At 53.4% G+C, this 18,171-nt stretch overlaps 1 protein-coding gene across 4 annotated transcripts in view; it reads right to left on the minus strand.

Annotated features, from left to right (window-relative positions):
- Nucleotides 1–2,206: 2,206 nt before the first annotated feature.
- Rps6ka1 (ribosomal protein S6 kinase A1) overlaps nucleotides 2,207–18,171 on the minus strand; it is a 38,916-nt gene continuing 22,951 nt past the window's right edge. For all 4 annotated transcript variants that reach the window (XM_075947149.1, XM_075947152.1, XM_075947151.1 and 1 more), the window contains 12 exons: nucleotides 17,684–17,772; nucleotides 16,714–16,778; nucleotides 16,356–16,458; nucleotides 14,247–14,377; nucleotides 10,604–10,729; nucleotides 10,313–10,402; nucleotides 9,895–10,053; nucleotides 5,646–5,807; nucleotides 5,396–5,472; nucleotides 5,176–5,293; nucleotides 3,420–3,557; nucleotides 2,207–3,052 (listed from right to left, as the gene is read on the minus strand). In XM_075947149.1, coding sequence (XP_075803264.1) covers nucleotides 2,930–3,052; nucleotides 3,420–3,557; nucleotides 5,176–5,293; nucleotides 5,396–5,472; nucleotides 5,646–5,807; nucleotides 9,895–10,053; nucleotides 10,313–10,402; nucleotides 10,604–10,729; nucleotides 14,247–14,377; nucleotides 16,356–16,458; nucleotides 16,714–16,778; nucleotides 17,684–17,772 — 1,381 coding nt within the window. In that variant the 3' untranslated portion in view covers nucleotides 2,207–2,929. The remainder of the gene's footprint in view (nucleotides 3,053–3,419; nucleotides 3,558–5,175; nucleotides 5,294–5,395; nucleotides 5,473–5,645; nucleotides 5,808–9,894; nucleotides 10,054–10,312; nucleotides 10,403–10,603; nucleotides 10,730–14,246; nucleotides 14,378–16,355; nucleotides 16,459–16,713; nucleotides 16,779–17,683; nucleotides 17,773–18,171) is intronic.

Raw genomic sequence — 18,171 nt, forward strand, 5'->3', positions numbered from 1 at the left:
GTTTTTGTTTTTGTTTTTTTGGTTTTTCGAGACAGGGTTTTTCTGTGGCTTTGGAGCCTGTCCTGGAATTAGCTCTTGTAGACCAGGCTGGCCTCGAACTCACAGAGATCCACCTGCCTCTGCCTCCATCGCCCGGCCTTGGCGCACGCCTTTAATCCCAGCACTTGGGAGGCAGAGGCAGGTGGATCTCTGTGAGTTCGAGGCCAGCCTGGTCTACAGAGCGAGTTCCGGAGCAGGCTCCAAAGCTACAGAGCAATCCTGTCTCAAAGAACAACAAAAAGCTGTATACCAACTGATATGTTTTTGCTGCATGTTATGTCTGTATACTACATGGGTGCCGGTGCCCATGGATGCAAGAAGGCGGCACCAGATCCCTTGGAACTGGAGTTACAGAGGGTTTCAAACTGTCATGTGGGTGCTAGGAGCTAAACTTGGGTACTCTAGAAGAGCAGCCAGTGCTCTTAACTGCTGAGCTATCTTTCCAGCCCATGATTTCTGTTCAGCGAGTGGAAAACTGAGGCAGGGAGCACTGGAGTTGGCAGCTCACAGCACTGGTTCCTCCAGCACCATCACACACGTCTGTATTGTTTTCATCTATTCGCTAACCCTAGCTGAGGACCAAGGCGCTGCGTGCCAGGTCAGGGATACAGGCGAGAACAAAGCCCAGTCAGCATGCTAGGGTACTCAGCACGGAGGAAGCATCTTCTCGGACGGTCTGTGTGGTGCTCACAGGTAGAGCCTGTCACCACACAGCTTGCATCTGGGAAGCTGATTCTTAGAAGGGTCATTTGTACTTTTCTAAAGGATGAGGACAATTTAGCCAGGTATGCAGGGAAGCGGAATGCAGTGGAGGCAGGAGCATGGCAGGTTGTGTGTGCCTGTGGGGGGAGGGAGTCTTAATGCTAGGGACTGGGTAGGCTAGGTCAGACAGAATACGGTTACCTGACTGAGGTGCTTCATACTTGCCTTGTGGACAGTGACTGGTCATTTGAGGGTAAATGCTGGGCCAGGTGTGGGATCAAACTTGTTAATGTCTGCCAGGTGGTGATGGCGCACACCTTTAATCCCAGCACTTGGGAGGCAGAGGCAGGCGGATCTCTGAGTTCGAAGCCAGCCTTCTACAAAGCTGAGTTGTCTAGACTGTGAGTCCAGGACAGCCAGGGCTATCTATCACACAGAGAAACCCTGTCTCGGAAAAACAAAACAAAACAAAAAATACAGTTTGAGGCCAGCCTGGGCCATAATAGGAAGGTGCTGGGGAGAAAGATAGACCATGTTATTATGTCTTATTTATATGGTGTCAGGAATTAAACTTACCCTGTACCTCTCAAAGACATTCCTAGCCCCCAAATCAGTGCTTCTCACACGACCCCTTGGAGTGGAATGACCCTTTCACAGAGGTCACCTGTGACCACTGGGAAACATAGATATTTACAATTCATAACAGTAGCAAGATTACAGTTATGAAGTGGCAACTAAAATAATTTTATGGTTGGGGTCACCACAACATGAGAAACGGTCTCAAAGGGTTGAGAACCACTGGTCTACGTCAGATGCTCAAGTCTGGCCCACCCCTGCCCAGCCTCGGCTTACACAAACTCGAGGTTCTGAGGAGTGTCCTAGCCCTCTCACCGGACCGACTGAGCTGTTTCCCTAGCTCCGGCCTCTAGCCATGGATTCTTTTCTGGATCTCCTTAACCTCCAGGTCTCAGCTTCTGGGTCGCTCATCCTCTACAGGGGTCTCCCTCCCGGCCCCACTCAGTCCTCTGCAGGTCCCGTCAGTAGGTGACCTCGGGTTACCTGTCCATCTGCCTGCTATGGAGTAAGACCCGGGGCTTTGCTTTCCACATGGCTGCACGAGAAAATGCAAGCCCCTCTCTGAGCCTGTCTTCCCTCTATAAAATGGAGATTTGCCTGACAGGGTTAGTTGTTTAAGTGTACGGGGGCCCTGGGGTCGGACTCTCAGCACAAAGGGAAGGACAGACATCTTAGGGCACTGGGTCAGCATTTGTCACGGATGTCGCTGTCATTATGTTTCTCCATACTGTGGTGGCGTCCCCTGGAGGAGCATATGGATGGAATCGGAGGGAGTCTCACACGCTCCTCAAATGACGTGTGTTCCAAGCAGGAGGGCTAAACTGTCCCTAGCCCTGTTTCCTGTCCCCGCCAAAGTCCTGGAATATGAGAAAGAGGAGAAGAGACGTGCTTCGACTGGATTGTAAGTTTATTAGAAAGGCCTTGGACAGATGAACCCTGAGTTACCAGCTGAGGAAATGAAAAAGCCCTCGTCCCCTGTGGCCCACTCCCTGGTCTCCTCTGTCCAGCGGCAGACAGGAGGAAGTCTGCCCAAAAGTGCTCTCTGCCTCCTCTCCACGGGGCTGTCCGACCCGACTGCAGGGGCCACTGTGGAAGGGCAATGCAGATGCTGGTGCCTGGAGCTGACAGGGCGGCGTCCTCGCGGAAAGTGGTTCTGGAACTCCAGAACAGAACGGAGAGGCGGGGACCAGTTTCTGCTGAATAGCCAGTGGGCGAACTCTGAGAGGCAACACTGGGCTTGCTTAGAGGTGTGTGCAGATGGCTCCACGGCCAACAGAGGGGCGCTTAGGGGACTCCCCCAAAGCTGATCACGGTCTCTATGTGACTCTGCTCCTCCTGGTACTGCAACGGCCAGAAAGGCAAATGGATCTTGTAAAAACCCCATGGTAGAGGATGCCATTAGAAAACAGTTTGTACAGTGAATGGATCTCACACACGGAGCCTGAGCCCAGAGGAGTCTGTGCTAGGGAGGAAGGCACTTCACACCATCACTCGGGTGATCTGGGCTGGCTACTTCCCGGGCCCTTAGGACTCCACTCCACTTGGTCCTGCGACTCAGGCCCGTTCCCTCTGGGGAGGACTCTGCCTCCAAGGAGTTTGTCTGCAGTGTGGTTCACAGGGTGGTGGACGGCAGCTTCCTCACCCGCCGCTGGGCCAGGATAGATGACTCAATCGGCTTCAGCTGGGGAGTGGGTTTGGTGCTATTGAGCGCAGAGTAGGTAGCTGCCATGGCTCCCTGGGAGAGAGGGTAGGAGAGTGAACCATGAGGGAGGGCAGACAGACAAAACACATGAACCCTCCCGGGGTTCCACAGCCCACTGTCCCTAGCCTTGGTGGCACTTAATGGCCACTTGTTTTCCCTGGGACACAAGGATACAATGACACTATTGCATGTAAGTCTGGGACTCCCCTGGGGGCAGGGCTATGTCTTTTGGTTCATCTGGTTTCGGTCACAGACACAGAACTGCCTGGCTCTCTCTGCCACTTCAAGTCCTTGCTATACCCCCTAGGCCGAGAACCCCCCACTTCAAGTCCTTGCTATACCCCCCTGGGCCGAGACCCCCCCACCCCCACATTCAACAGCCCCAGGCCCTCATGGCCACCTTCACAAGCTGCAGGTCTTGGTGAGACAACTGGCTCTGGGGCAGCTTGTCTTTCTGGGTGATCCACGGGTGTTGCAGGACCTGCTTGGCTGTGAGGCGCTGGTGGGGGTCCACATGCAGCATCTTAGATACCAAGTCCTGGAGACACAGTGGGCAAGGAGGCGATGGGTGGGGCGCCGAGGAGGCAGACAGCTGTGCCCCACCGAGTACCGCACTGATCGCCAATGACTGGAAGGCAATCGCGTCCAGCCATCTCTGGCCTGCGCCCTAACAAAAGGCCCTGCAAACAGGCAGTGGAAGCACACCCCTTTAATCCCAGCACTTGGGAGGCAGAGGCAGGTGGATCTCTTGTGAGTTTGAGACCAGCCTGGTCTACAAGAGCGAGTTCCAGTAAGGCTCCAAAGCTACACAGAGAAATCAAAGCCTTCCCCTAACAACAGCTCAGGAAACTTTCTCTTCCACCTTTGTTGCTGCAGGCATTGTGGTTGACATCTTTCTCCTTTTTCCCTTTCAGCAAAGTTACGTGAAAAGGTGGAACCTGCCTAAAGACGTGTGTGTGTCAAGGAGACACAGGTTCGAATTTGACCCTTCCGGGGTGAGACTGTAACTGAGAGCTTTAAGAGTTTGCCTGGCTGGCACAAGGAGCTGGGCTCCATACCCAGTACGATGAAGAACAAAAAGAAAAAAATCCATGAAAAAGCATGCCAGGTATTCAATCCCAGCACTTGGGAGGCAGAGCCAGGCAGATCAAGAGTTCAAAATCAACCTCAGCTACTAGGCTTGAAGGCCAGCAAGGCCTGGGAGAGACCATCTTCTATGTAAAAATCAAAACAAACTCAGTGCTTACCAATCTCCTCAAGGCCTGGAGTTCAGTTCCCAGCCCTCTCGCTAGGAGGCTCACAACATGTGTAAACCCAGCTCCAGGGGACCTTGTGCCTTCTGGCCTCTGCGGGCACCTGTACTCATATGTGCATTCCCGCACACACACATAGAATTAAAAATAAAAATAAGGCGTGGGGTGATGGGGCACACCTTTAAACCCAGTACTGGGGAGGCAGAGGAGGACGGAGCTGGGTTAATGCTAGCCTGGTCTACAGACCTGGCTCCCGGATAGCCTAGACTACACAATGAGACCAGACCCAAACCAACCCTGAAACAGCAACAGAGCCTCAAACAATTAAAAACCCTAAACTCGGCTCTTCTACTGAGCTTGACTGTCCTGGGCAGTTAATTTTCTTTTTTTTTTTTTCTTTTTTTGTTTTTCGAGACAGGGTTTCTCTGTAGCTTTGGAGCCTGTCCTGGAACTCCCTTGGTAGACCAGGCTGGCCTCGAACTCACAGAGATCTGCCTGTCTCTGCCTCCCAAGTGCTGGGATTACAGGGGCAGTTAACTTTCTGAGCCTCAGTGTCCCTCTGAGAAACACTGGTGTAGGCAGTGCTGTTCGTGACAGGTTCAGCCTGATCTAGCCAGGGGTTCTTGGTAGAAACTTCCCAATACCAAGAGTTCAAGCGCAGTTCCTTTTGGGAAGGCACCGCACAGGGCACGGGCAGGTACCCACACGTCTGGCCAAAGAGACCAACCTCGACGTGCAGGGCTGTAATGCCTACCGTTGGGCAGCTCTCCGCATCCCTTAGGGCCCAGAACATGGAAGGGTTAGTGACTCCATCCAGACAAACAGGGAAGGCTGCAGGAAACCCACCCGTGAACGGCGCAATAGCACTGACGTTAGCAGGCTGGCTCCGTCCTTCAGACTCACCTTGGCTGTCTCTGAGACGGTGTTCCAGTTTCCCCCACTGAGGGTAAACTTCCCGCTGCCGATCCGGGTGAGGATCTCTTCTGGGGTGTCGCTGGGTCCATTGGCAAATGGAGTGTATCTAGAGAAGTCCCCAAACCCGGCTTTAACCTCTGGCCTCCATCCTGGCCCTGGGGGTAGGTTAGGGGGGTGGCAGCGCCACGGGACCAGCGTTCACACTCACCCAGCCAGCATGGTGTACAGCAGAACGCCCAGGCTCCAAATGTCACAGCCTTCATCATAGCCCTGACGTTTCAGCACCTGGCCAGGGGTGGGGGTGGGGAGTGAGGGAAGTGGTCAGGCTCAGGGGCATTCAGAAACAACCAGACAGTTCCCAGGAGGGTAGGAAGCAGTCCCAGCTGTGGGCTACACGGGTCAGGGTCATGAACACCAGTTTGAAAGCAGTCGCGAGCGCTCCTGTTGCCTCCAATTACCTCAGGTGCCACAAAGTTGGCTGTGTAGCAAGGCGTCATGAGAAGTCCGTTCTCAGCCCGCAGCTGCTTGGCAAAGCCAAAGTCACAGATGCGCAGGCACTCGGGGTTCCCGGACTCATCCACGTACAGGATGTTACTGGGCTTGAGGTCTCTATGGACGACCTAGGGGAAGAGGGCTGGGTCAATACATGGTGGTGGAGGGATCGGTGACCCAGGCCAAAGTCACAACTGGGAAAGTCACAGGAACTCTGAGAGGGAGGAAAGTGTTGAAGTACCCTATGTCGGTATACCGCCTTTGAAGATGGTGTGGCGGGCCAGGGCGCACGGCCTGCAGTCAATTCTCTCCTCTACCTTGTGGGTCCTGGGGATCAACTCGGCTGCCAGGCTCGGCAGTAGGCACCTTTCCTTGACAACCATCTCACCCGCTCTGCTGCCTTGCTGAGATCTCCGTGAAGATGCCTGTGGCTCTAAGCCCTGCCTAACGACTCCCCTTCAGTCTGCTGATTCCCCACGCTCTTCTGGGGCAGCTCCCTCCTTCCTACGGTAGGGGTCCTCTTCCCTTTTCTTCTTCCTTTTTTTTTTTAAATATTCTTCTTTCCCTGTACTTCTCTACTATTTCATCAAACTGCTGGCTCGGCCCAGGCGCTCTCAGCCCCTCTCCTGTCAGGAATCCTGTCCCCAACACCATCACCAGCCCTGAGACTCTGCTGTTGCCAGAGGGAGTCAAGGGGTCAGTGAGATGGCTGAGCACTGTCAAGTATGATGCCTGAGTGTGATCAGACTCCACATGGAGAATCTACTCCCATAAGTTGTTCTCTGACTGCCACATGCATGTGCCACAGCATGAATACATGCATGCACATACACACAGAAAATATAATAAAAATGTAAAGAAAAAATGGAGGACCCTGCAGGAGGATCACAAGTTCACGTTCACCCTTGACTACACAGTAAGTTAGAGGCCAACCTGAAATACACTTTCCTGTAAACAGTCAACCACCCAACCAACAGAAGCAAACTAGAAAGATGGCTTAATCCCAGCACTCAGGAGGCAGAGACAGGCGGATCTACAGAGCTAATTCCAGGACAGCCAGAGCTACACAAAGAAACTCTGCCTCAAACCCCATCCTTCCCTCAAAAACACAACCCTGGCAGAACAATCGTGAGGACCACAGTAGGTTTTAGATCCCAGAACCTACAGAAGAAACTGTGCTGTGCCTGTAACCCCATTTCCAAGTGGGGCTGGCAGAGACAGGTGATTGATAGAGCTGGCTGCCTTCCAACCTAGCCAAGAAAATGTGAGCCCTAGGGAAAGGGAGAGACCCTGCCCGAAAGGAAGAGACGGAGCAACAAAGAATATGTAACACCCTCTCCTGCCCCCACATGTAGGTACGCACACAAACAATCTCACAGACACAGAAGCCTTTTAAAAAATGTCATTTCACAGTCAAGATCTCACCACACCTCAGTATCTGGGTAGGTGACTTTTTTTTTTTTTTTTGTTTTTTCGAGACAGGGTTTCTCTGTGGCTTTGGAGCCTGTCCTGGAACTAGCTCTGTAGACCAGGCTGGTCTCGAACTCACAGAGATCCGCCTGCCTCTGCCTCCCAAGTGCTGGGATTAAAGGCGTGCGCCACCACCGCCCAGCGGTAGGTGACATTTTTCAGGAGGAAGCAGACCCTGAGAGAAAAACTGAGAAACAAGGGCAGGACTTGAACTCAGCCCTGACCATGGCCGCAGGATCTTTTCAGGTTAGTGTGGCACAGAGAGCACTTTTGGGGAACAGGGATAGGGAAGTTTGTGATCTTGCCCTGCCCTAGCAACCTAAGAAATGAGTAAGTCTGACGGGAACCGTGCCTCACCACGGCTGGCACAGAGGGGGCGGGGTCCAGCTGGGAAAAGTGCCTGAGTGCTAGAGTTACACGCATGTGCCACCACGTGTGTGCCCCACCCCCCAAGTACCGTGACCGGAACTCAGGGCCTCAAATACAGCAGACAAGCACTCTCTCCACCACTGAAGCAAAGCCTTCAGGGGAGCGCCAACCAGTATTAACTTGAGAATGAAACAGGAAAAGGGAATATGTCTTTGATCTGACATATTCAAGTATTAGTCTGCTTGCGTTGGCCATTCGAGAAACCAAAGCCACTTCAAATATGAAAGACACGTGCCAACCAAACCGAAGCTTTGGTTATGAGGTAAAGTCCCCTATAAAAGAATGCTGGGCCTCTGAGATGGTTCCGTTGGTAAGGGCACTTGCAGGCAAGTCTTATGACCCAAGTTCGATCCCTACAAGTTGAAAGAGGATCAGTGACTTCCACAAGTTGTCCTCCGACCTCCATGCGTGCACCGGGACACACGTGCACCCACGTATGAAATTAATAAACAAGTGTGAAAGAATTCTCCTAGCAAGTTCCACGTAATCAAACGCTGCCGCTTTTTCAAGTCTAGCAAAATACTCAATCCAAAGACTCTGAGAGGATAAATCCATTAAGATGAGGGCTTCCTGACGAGGAAGTGGGGTTGCTCCCTCCTGGCTTGAATAATCAGGGGAGGCTGTGTCTGTGGATGCCATGCAGGGTCAAGGACAATGTCACACTGAGAGGACAAGCGAGCTTGCTCCCCGCCCCCATTGCCTAACATAACCCATAGCGACCAGATCATCCTGCGAAAGAAGAACCAGCGCATAAGTACAAACGGGAGCCCGTCTGTTCTACATAACCAGCCCAGGTCCTGTGATTGACCCCTAGGTATGAGCAGAAGAGATCCTGAGTCTGCGCACCCGTGAGGACATCATGACCCCTACCTACTTCCATCCCAGTCACTAAAACATGGACCTGGAGGCTATGTCACAATAAGCCCCCTTTTCCAGAGTCCTCCTCTATAGACAGCCTGTTAAGGACAAAGAAAAAGAATTCTTGGAGGCCAGTGGCCTGTAATAGTTAAGTACTCTTGCTGGATTTTGGTACTCATGTCTATAATCCCATCCCTGGGGAGGATGAGGCAGGTTGATCTCTATGAGTTCCAGGCCAGCCTGGTGAGGTTGAATAGTGAGTTCAGGATCAGCCTGGGCTACACAGCAAGTTTCAGGCTAGCCTAGGTTATATTACAAGACCTTGTCTCAAAACGATAAACAAAAGCAGGGCATGATAGCGCGCACCTTTAAAGGAGCGCTCTTGAGGCAGAGGCAGGTGGATCTCTGAGTTCAAGGCCAGCCTGATCTACTGAGTGAGTTACATAGAGAAACCCTGTCTCAAAATACAAACCTACAACAAAACAACAAACAAAAACTAGTTAAGCCTTCTACATAATTCATTTGGATCTCAGACCTTGGTTGGCCTTCCGAGCCTTATTCCCACTCCCTGCAAGGTATGTATGTATATGTAAGATAGCATTTATATAGGTGCTATCTTACATATACATACATGTATACATGTGAGGGGGTGGTGGCACACACCCTAGGCTCTCTGCCAATTTGTGATGATCCTTTTCCCTTGGCTTGGCCTCTTAAGTGCTGGGATTAAAGGCGGGCTGCCATGTCTGATTTACTGTGGTGTCCCCCTGCCCCCCACACTTGGATAGGTACCCCAGGCTGGTCTCAAAGTCAGAGAGATTCATCTGCCTCTGCCTCTTCAGTGCTGGGATTAAAGGCACATGACCCCAGACTGACGTCACTCCTAACCCTCTCACTGATCAGAAGCACCCAAAGCATCCCATGACCTAGAGAGAACTGAAAAGTGACTCAACTACGAGGAACTTTAGCCTCCCACTTGGCTTTTCACCCAGGGCAGCATCAATCAACAAAGAAGGCCACACCCTGCTCCTTGGCCCCACCCACTCCCTCTTCCTTAGCACCTGGACCAACCTCTCCCTCTTTGAAGCTTCAAAGTGCCCCACAGGGACCCTTGTACCTTCCAAACAAAATCTACTCTTCCCCTCAACTTCCAGTTCCCCTACCCCACCCGTGGTGTGATCTCAGGGAAGCAACCTTACATTCAGACTTCTGACCTGCCGAGGGTCATCTAATTCAGGATTTTATGGAAATCCAAATGGAATAACAAAGGAAGCTTTCCCTTACATTAAACCTTAGCAAGGCAGATGGCACATGGTAGGTGCTGGCCAAATGCTCCTGTGCCTGGCCTCATCTCTTCCTCCCACCTACCCAGCCCTGGTCCCCTCTGACTGGTAATTTGGAGACTGCCACTCCTGAGGCAGCCAGTTCTCACACTCTGCCCTCATCATCGAGACTTACCCCCTGGGAATGCAAATACTCCACGGTCTTGCTGATGGTATGCAGGACGAAGCTGGCCTCCCGCTCCGAGAAGAACTTCTGCCGCAGGATCTTATCCAGCAGCTCACCGCCCCTCATCAGCTCTGTCACCAGGTACACGTGTTTGCCATCATCATACACCTGCCAGACACCTCGCCATCAGGTGGCGGCCCTCGGCCGCCAGGTCTCCCGACAAAGAAGTCTTAGGGCTGGGTTCTGCCACACTGCAGTGACTCTGCTGGGGCTCCACCTTTCCAGGCCACCACTGCTGGGCAGTGGACGCTGGCCTCGTCCCTGGTGGTTAAAGAGGGCTCCAGGAACGCCTCAGAGACCCCTGCCTCTTCTCATGAGCATTGGAAAGGGGCCCTGATGTCACCAACGAGGACCCCTCCCCACTCACATCTTTCAGAGTGATGATGTTGGGGTGCTGTCCATACCGAAGAAGAATCTCGATCTCCTCTGAGGGATCTCGTTTGCTCTTGTCAATAACCTGAAGACAGCAGGAGACACGTCACTATCAGGAGCACAGACCCCATGATCTGATTCTCTCTGCCATGAAGCCCGTACTACAGGGACAAGGAGAACCAGTCCCATGCCTGCCATAATCCACAGACCCTCCCATCAAAGTGCCACGGGTACACTGGCCTCACCCCCAACCCAGCAGCCTCAGAGATATGGTTGGGAAGCCGACCTTGACAGCGTACTCCATGTTGGTGGCCTTGTGGACACATCGCTTACACACAGAATAGGAGCCCACGCCGATGGTTTCTTTTACCACGTAGCCATCACTGAAAACTAAGTTCTTCCCATGGAGTTGCTGCAGGAGACAAGAGTCAGCTTGACCCCAGGTGCCCCAGTCCAGGGGTCATGCCTAAGATCAGGCCTTGCCTCAGTAAAGATGGCATGCAGAAAGGAGAGTCACAAGGCCTAAATGTTATCTGCTGTGACCTCAGTCAAGAACCTGCCCCGCCAGGCAGTGGTGACGCACGCCTTAATCACAGCACTTGGGAGGCAGAGGCAGAAGGAGCTCTATGAGTTTGAGGCCAGCCTGGTCTACAGAGCTAGTTCCAAGACAGGTACCAAGAAACCCTGTCTTGGAAAACAAAAGAACCTGCCCCTAACTGAGCCTCAGTTTCTACTCTGCAATGGGCACACTCACAGCAGTCTACAGTCACAGGGCACACTCACCGCGGTGTACAGTCACAGGGCACACTCACCACGGTGTACAGTCACAGGGCACACTCACCACGGTGTACAGTCACAGGGCACACTCACCATGGTGTACAGTCACAGGGCACACTCACCACGGTGTACAGTCACAGGGCACACTCACCACGGTGTACAGTCACAGGGCACACTCACCACGGTGTACAGTCACAGGGCACACTCACCACGGTGTACAGTCACAGGGCACACTCACCACGGTGTACAGTCACAGGGCACACTCACAGCAGTCTACAGTCACAGGGCACACTCACCACGGTGTACAGTCACAGGGCACACTCACCGCGGTGTACAGTCACAGGGCACACTCACCACGGTGTACAGTCACAGGGCACACTCACCGCGGTGTACAGTCACAGGGCACACTCACCGCAGTCTACAGTCACAGGGCACACTCACCACGGTGTACAGTCACAGGGCACACTCACAGCAGTCTACAGTCACAGGGCACACTCACCACGGTGTACAGTCACAGGGCACACTCACCGCGGTGTACAGTCACAGGGCACACTCACCGCGGTGTACAGTCACAGGGCACACTCACCGCGGTGTACAGTCACAGGGCACACTCACCACGGTGTACAGTCACAGGGCACACTCACCACGGTGTACAGTCACAGGGCACACTCACCGCGGTGTACAGTCACAGGGCACACTCACCACGGTGTACAGTCACAGGGCACACTCACCACGGTGTACAGTCACAGGGCACACTCACCGCGGTGTACAGTCACAGGGCACACTCACCGCGGTGTACAGTCACAGGGCACACTCACCGCAGTCTACAGTCACAGGGCACACTCACAGCAGTCTACAGTCACAGGGCACACTCACAGCAGTCTACAGTCACAGGGCACACTCACCACGGTGTACAGTCACAGGGCACACTCACCGCGGTGTACAGTCACAGGGCACACTCACCACGGTGTACAGTCACAGGGCACACTCACCACGGTGTACAGTCACAGGGCACACTCACAGCGGTCTACAGTCACAGGGCACACTCACCACGGTGTACAGTCACAGGGCACACTCACCACGGTGTACAGTCACAGGGCACACTCACCACGGTGTACAGTCACAGGGGCACACTCACCACGGTGTACAGTCACAGGGCACACTCACCACGGTGTACAGTCACAGGGCACACTCACCACGGTGTACAGTCACAGGGCACACTCACCACGGTGTACAGTCACAGGGCACACTCACAGCAGTCTACAGTCACAGGGCACACTCACCACGGTGTACAGTCACAGGGCACACTCACCACGGTGTACAGTCACAGGGCACACTCACCACGGTGTACAGTCACAGGGCACACTCACCGCGGTGTACAGTCACAGGGCACACTCACCACGGTGTACAGTCACAGGGCACACTCACCGCGGTGTACAGTCACAGGGCACACTCACCACGGTGTACAGTCACAGGGCACACTCACAGCAGTCTACAGTCACAGGGCACACTCACCACGGTGTACAGTCACAGGGCACACTCACCGCGGTGTACAGTCACAGGGTAGCCCAAGCAGGGGAAGATGGGGGACACAGCAATGCACGAAACAACAAAATGGAAGAGGACAGACCAGGAGAACCGGACACTGAGAAGTGCAAGGTTTTAAAACCCTGCGTAGACCTAAGCTGGATAAAAACCCAACTATATCTTAGGACTTCCATTTAATGCAGCTTTAAGTAATGGGCTCCTGTTCTTGGGGTATCTGGGTCTATACCATCATGTCTAAAGGTTGGCATATACTTTATATAAAGATAAATATATTGAGCTTGGTAGTGATGGTGCACACCTTTAATCCCAGCACTTGGGCGGCAGAGACAGGTGGATCTCTGTGAGTTTGAGGCCAACCTGGGCTACCCTATGTTGAAAAACCATATATATAAATATATATATATATATACATACACACACATACATTTAAGATTTATTCATTTTTAAATTTAAGCAGGTGGATGTATGTTATGCGTGGGTGGATGCCTGTACCAGAAGAGGTCGTCAGATTCCCTGAAGCTGGAGTTAGAGATAGTTGTGTGATAGTTGTGAGCTGCGTGGGGATGCAGGGAACTGAACCCAGGTTCCCTGCTAGAGCAACAAGTGCTCTTAATTAGTGAGGCACTTCTTCAGCTCAAGTCTCAAGGTGATTTTTTAAAAGATTTATTTATGTATATTATGAATATGGGTATTTCATCCGTACATTAAAAGAGGGCACCAGATACCATGGGATTACAGTTATGGATGGCTGTGAGCTGCTGGATGGGTGCTGGGAATAGAACACAGGACCTCTGGAAGAGTCTCAACATACCTTATAGACAACCCTGGCTTATGCTGGCTAGTCTGGTTAAGGTTTGTCCTGCATAGACATCCCAATTTAGGTGAGAAATTACCTAGTGGGCAGGAATGGTGGCACATGCCTTTAATTCTAGCCTTCCAGAGGAAGAGACCTTTGGATCTCTGTGAAACCAAGGCCACCTTGGTCCACAATAAAGAGTTTCAGATCAGACAAGGTATTTAACCTATTTAGTGAGACCCTTTCTCAAACAAACAAGAAAAGGAATTACATGGTGATCTTAACTTCAACATCAGCTCCGGAAAGCCTTAAGACACAGCAGAGGAAGGTTCTATTATCACCCATTTACAGAGGAGGAAACTGAGGCCAGCGTCTCCTCCAGAGCCTGCTCGCCTTGTATGTAATAAGCCCCGGCCTTAAGCTCCGACATCTAATTATTTTCTCTGTGCACAAAGGAGGGGTGAATGTGAACACACACACACACACATTGCCTACTCGTAGCGGGGACACCTGAGCCACTCCCTCATTCCACCCTCAGGGCAGTATCTGGCATTCCTGCTAAGAAGTTTCTCTCTCTGATTCTGGCCGAGGATCAGGGCCGCTCCACTCCGAGACAGGAGACAGGTGTCCCCGACTGTGTTTCACTAATAGGCTTACACCTGAGGACAGTGAGGGTCCAGGAGCTTAGAGGTTGCTTGGGTCCCAGAGAAGTGTGACCTGTTCAGCTCCGGAGCCTGTGTTCTCAGCTTTCCTGCTGTGCTTTCTGCATGGAAATGGGCAACTGGGGGGCAGCCCCCCACCTTCTCACCTGTACTACCGAGTGCAGGGGGGCCTGAGAGGTCCGGGGCTTGCCGTCGTCCTCCATCAGGCCAGTGGCCACGAAGCTGAAGCCACGGAACAGTTGATGGGCACCGGCACTGGGGGGGATGCCTGGAGAGTCTGTTGAGAGGAGGGGACATGGGAGTGAAGGGGGTACCCTTGATCCAAGGCAGGCAGCCATGCCGGGAGCATGTTTAAGGCCGTCCACGCCAGGACTTTGCCTATCTGTTCACATGTGGAGCTCAGTGGTATAGTACTTGCCTAGAACATTCGATGTCCTGGGTCTGATTCCCAGTACCACAGAAGAAACACAAAAACGTGTACTGTTAGGTGTCAAGAAAACCTGGGACAAGCAAGTTTCAGTGCCTGTGGCTCTTCCCAGCACTCCTCACCACGCCCCCTACCCTAAGCTCCTCCCTCCCAGGGGCTGGGCTTCCACTTTCCTTCCCCCATTCTGACCCTGAGATAACTCAACCATTTTGGCTACCCCAGTCTCTAGGTCTGTTTGGGGGTAGGGATCCCTCTTGGTCAGGCTCCTCTCTTGCTCTCCCTCCCCTTCTCTCCTCTCATGGTCTGATTTAGTCTGCTGCCATGTTCTGCCTGGACTCTTCCGCGCCTGCTTTCTCCCTCCTATCTGCAATGAAGACCTCCATGCTTTAGAGGCAGTCATGGCCTCCTCCTCTTACTCCATTTTTCTGTTCACACACTAAGGGAATAAATAAACAAGCCTGGTACGGTCGCACACGCTGCAGTCCCGGCCCTCAGAGCTCGAGGCAGGAGGATTGCTGCTAGTTTGAGGCCAGTCTGGGTGACACACAGAGTTCCAAGCTAGCCTGAGCTACAGAAACCCCAAACAGCTAATGCATACAATATAAACACATAAACGTCACTTAGACCATCCTTGCCCTGCCACACGAGGAATGGGAGACTCCCAGATAGGGCCCCCAGCTCAGGCCAGATGCACCATGCCTCCCCCATAGCCTCCCCATCTCAGGTCCACCTCTCTCTCTATTGTGAGCACAGTGAGAGGAACAGTCACAACCACACAGTCTGCTGGCCACCTGGCCTCTGCACCTGCCAGCGGGATGCTCTCCACCACCTGGCAAGTGAGATCCACGTGGCCCCCTCCTTCCCTTTGGCAGCTCGGCCACAGTGGAGCTCCACATTCTCAAAAGAGCCTCGGAGCGGCCACACACACTGTTCCTCTGGATTAGATAGTCTACTCCTTGTCCATCATTCAAGGCTTAGTTCATAAGCCCTCCCGAGAACGCTGCCTGAGGCTGCTTCTCTGACCATCTAGAATCTCCTTCCCACTGACAGCCTGAGCCATGTGGTTTCGACTTATGTGCCGCTATTCCAGGTCTGCCCATTCTCTCCTAAGGCCGATACACAGCAGGGACCTGGGATGGACTTGGAGGATAAAGAGATACACAGCTCAGAAGGGCTTGCTGTCCTCGGCAGTGTGCCAGCCACACAGAAAAAAAAAATCACCCTCCAGGAAGGCATTGCAGAACCAACACGCAAGTCCCCATCCACTGGCAGTATCTGGCCAGAGCATCAGCTCTCCTACGCTCCTTCCCGGAAGCCCCCACACTGGCTTTCGGTAGCCACCGAGGCAGGTCTGTGGCTGTCTGAATGTCCCAGATGAGCCAAGGTGCCTCAGCACCAGAAGCCGACATCCATTCTTACATTTGCCCAACCTGTGGGTACTGCCACCTCTGCTCTGCCAGGCTCTATCCCTGTCACGGGTTTGCTAGGTCAGGTTCCTCACGTCTGATGCGAGTGGAGGCCTGAGCTGGTTAGTCTTCCCAGCAGGCTGGAAGATGCCTGGGGCAGGGGTCCCGACTTTCCTGTTGTGCCCTAAACCACCCCCACATCTCATTCTCTCTCCCAGGAACAAAGAGGCCCATAGAGCCACAGAGAGGCAGCCAGGCAGTATGAGACCAGGATGAGTATAAATCCCTCGGAGCCAGAGACTGCCTTTCTACCCACACACCTGAGCTCCCAGAGTCCTTGGTCGCCTCTGTATCCCAGGATTCCCCCAAAGATCTGCTTACTGGGCCCAGCCCCAGACAGACTAACCAGATCAGGGACATACCCCGGGGTGTGCGGGACGTAAACTCAGTGTCAAAGTAGAAGGTGTCATCGGGCTGGGCCACAGCTGGCTTGAAAGGTGGCTTGATCTCACGACGGTAGAGCTTCTGCAAGGTGGGGGTGTGTGCTCTAGTCACCATGGTGACTCCAGCAGGAGGAGTGGAGGCTAGCCCAGTAGTAACAGTGAATCCGAGGCCTTGGGAGACCAGTCGCGTCCCACAGGGCATGGCGTTGCCCTCCAAGGGCATTTCAAGGGCTGCTCACCTTCTATCTCCCACATCTGAGGTCCTAGTTGGCAGAGGCCCTGTTTCCCACCCTTCCTGTGTCCCCCAGACAGCCATGGTGTGAACAAATTCACTCACATTCCAGTCAATGGAGGAGTAGAAGACATGCCTCTTAATTTCCTCTGCCCCGTCAGGACCCGAGCCTGAAAGAAGCCAAATGAAGGTCCAACCTCAGACACGGAGCCTGTCCCCCAACTCTGGACCGGCTGCTGCAGCAGCGCACAGGCTCAGGCTAGGCCCGCCCTGCCTTGTATCTGCACCCATCATCCTGAAGCCCTCAGCCCACTCAGCACCCTCTACTTTACGGGGCCTCTGATGACCAAGTCCCAGTGTACAGACAGAAGGAAGGACCAGGCAGGACAGGCGACCTGTCCAAGTGACAGTCGGGACAGAAGCTAGACTTCTGAGCTCTAGCAAGGTCCCATCTCTGTCCTTCTCCTACTGCCTTCTTCATCCCTGAGACAAACTCTTGTTCAGTTCAACACAGGGACTTGGACTGGGCAATTAAAAAGTCAACAAACACTGTAGACTCCAGTATGCGACAGGCGCCTCCTTCTCTGACTCAAAGAACCTGGGGAGCCAGGCTGGGATCACCGTCTCCACCAACACAAGAGACTTGGGGCTCAGAGTGGTAAAGTCACCTGCCCAATCACGGAGCTCATAAACGGTACCCAATCACTCAACAAATATTTACAGTGCCTGCTAGGTGCCAGGAAGTGGGGACAGTCACAGCTAGTCCTGGGACCTTTCTCACTCCTGAGCTCGTGTGCCTTCTCCTGAGCCAGCAACTTTGGCAGAGAAGTTGTGTGGGGGCCTCTGTCCTTGTCCCTGAGTGGGTAGGGATGACTCAGTTCCTGCCTTCCCCCTACACACAGGTCACCCTCCCAACACCACACATGGAGCCAGAAAACAGGGTGGCCAGCAGCATTGTCTGCTCACACAAAGCACAACGGTTCCTTTCAGTCCCCGATGTGGCCCTGTGGCCTAGGCTGCAGCTGTACCCTGTTCCCCACTGCCATGCCCCCTCCCCTGAGCTGGGGTTGCTTACCAAGCCGATTGGCAGGATTCCTCTTAAACAGGGCTCGCAGGAGGCTCTGGGCTTCTGTGCTCAGAAACTGGGGCATGCCTAGCTTCGCCCTGGAACAGCCGCAGGTCTCATGAGTGACAAGTCCCACCCCAGAAGCCCCAGAGCCCCTTCCCTTTGTCCAGGTCTTTTTCCCAGCTCGGTCCAGAGAAGCCAGCCACTAACTCACCTCCCAAAGACTTTAGGGTACCTCCCACTGGCCCTGGTAGACAACAAGGGTCTGTGGAGTCAGGGGACACCTCCCATTGGCCCCGGTAGATGGCAAGGGTCTGTGGAGTCAGGGGACACCTCCCACTGGCCCCGGTAGATGGCAAGGGTCTGTGGAGGCAGGGGATACCTCCTACTGGCCATGGTAGATGGCAAGGGTCTGTGGAGGCAGGGGACACCTCCCACTGGCCCCGGTAGATGGCAAGGGTCTGTGGAGTCAGGGGACACCTCTCACTGGCCCCAGT

The sequence above is a fragment of the Microtus pennsylvanicus genome, chromosome 13 (genome assembly GCF_037038515.1).
Source record: "Microtus pennsylvanicus isolate mMicPen1 chromosome 13, mMicPen1.hap1, whole genome shotgun sequence".
Lineage (NCBI taxonomy): Eukaryota > Metazoa > Chordata > Mammalia > Rodentia > Cricetidae > Microtus > Microtus pennsylvanicus.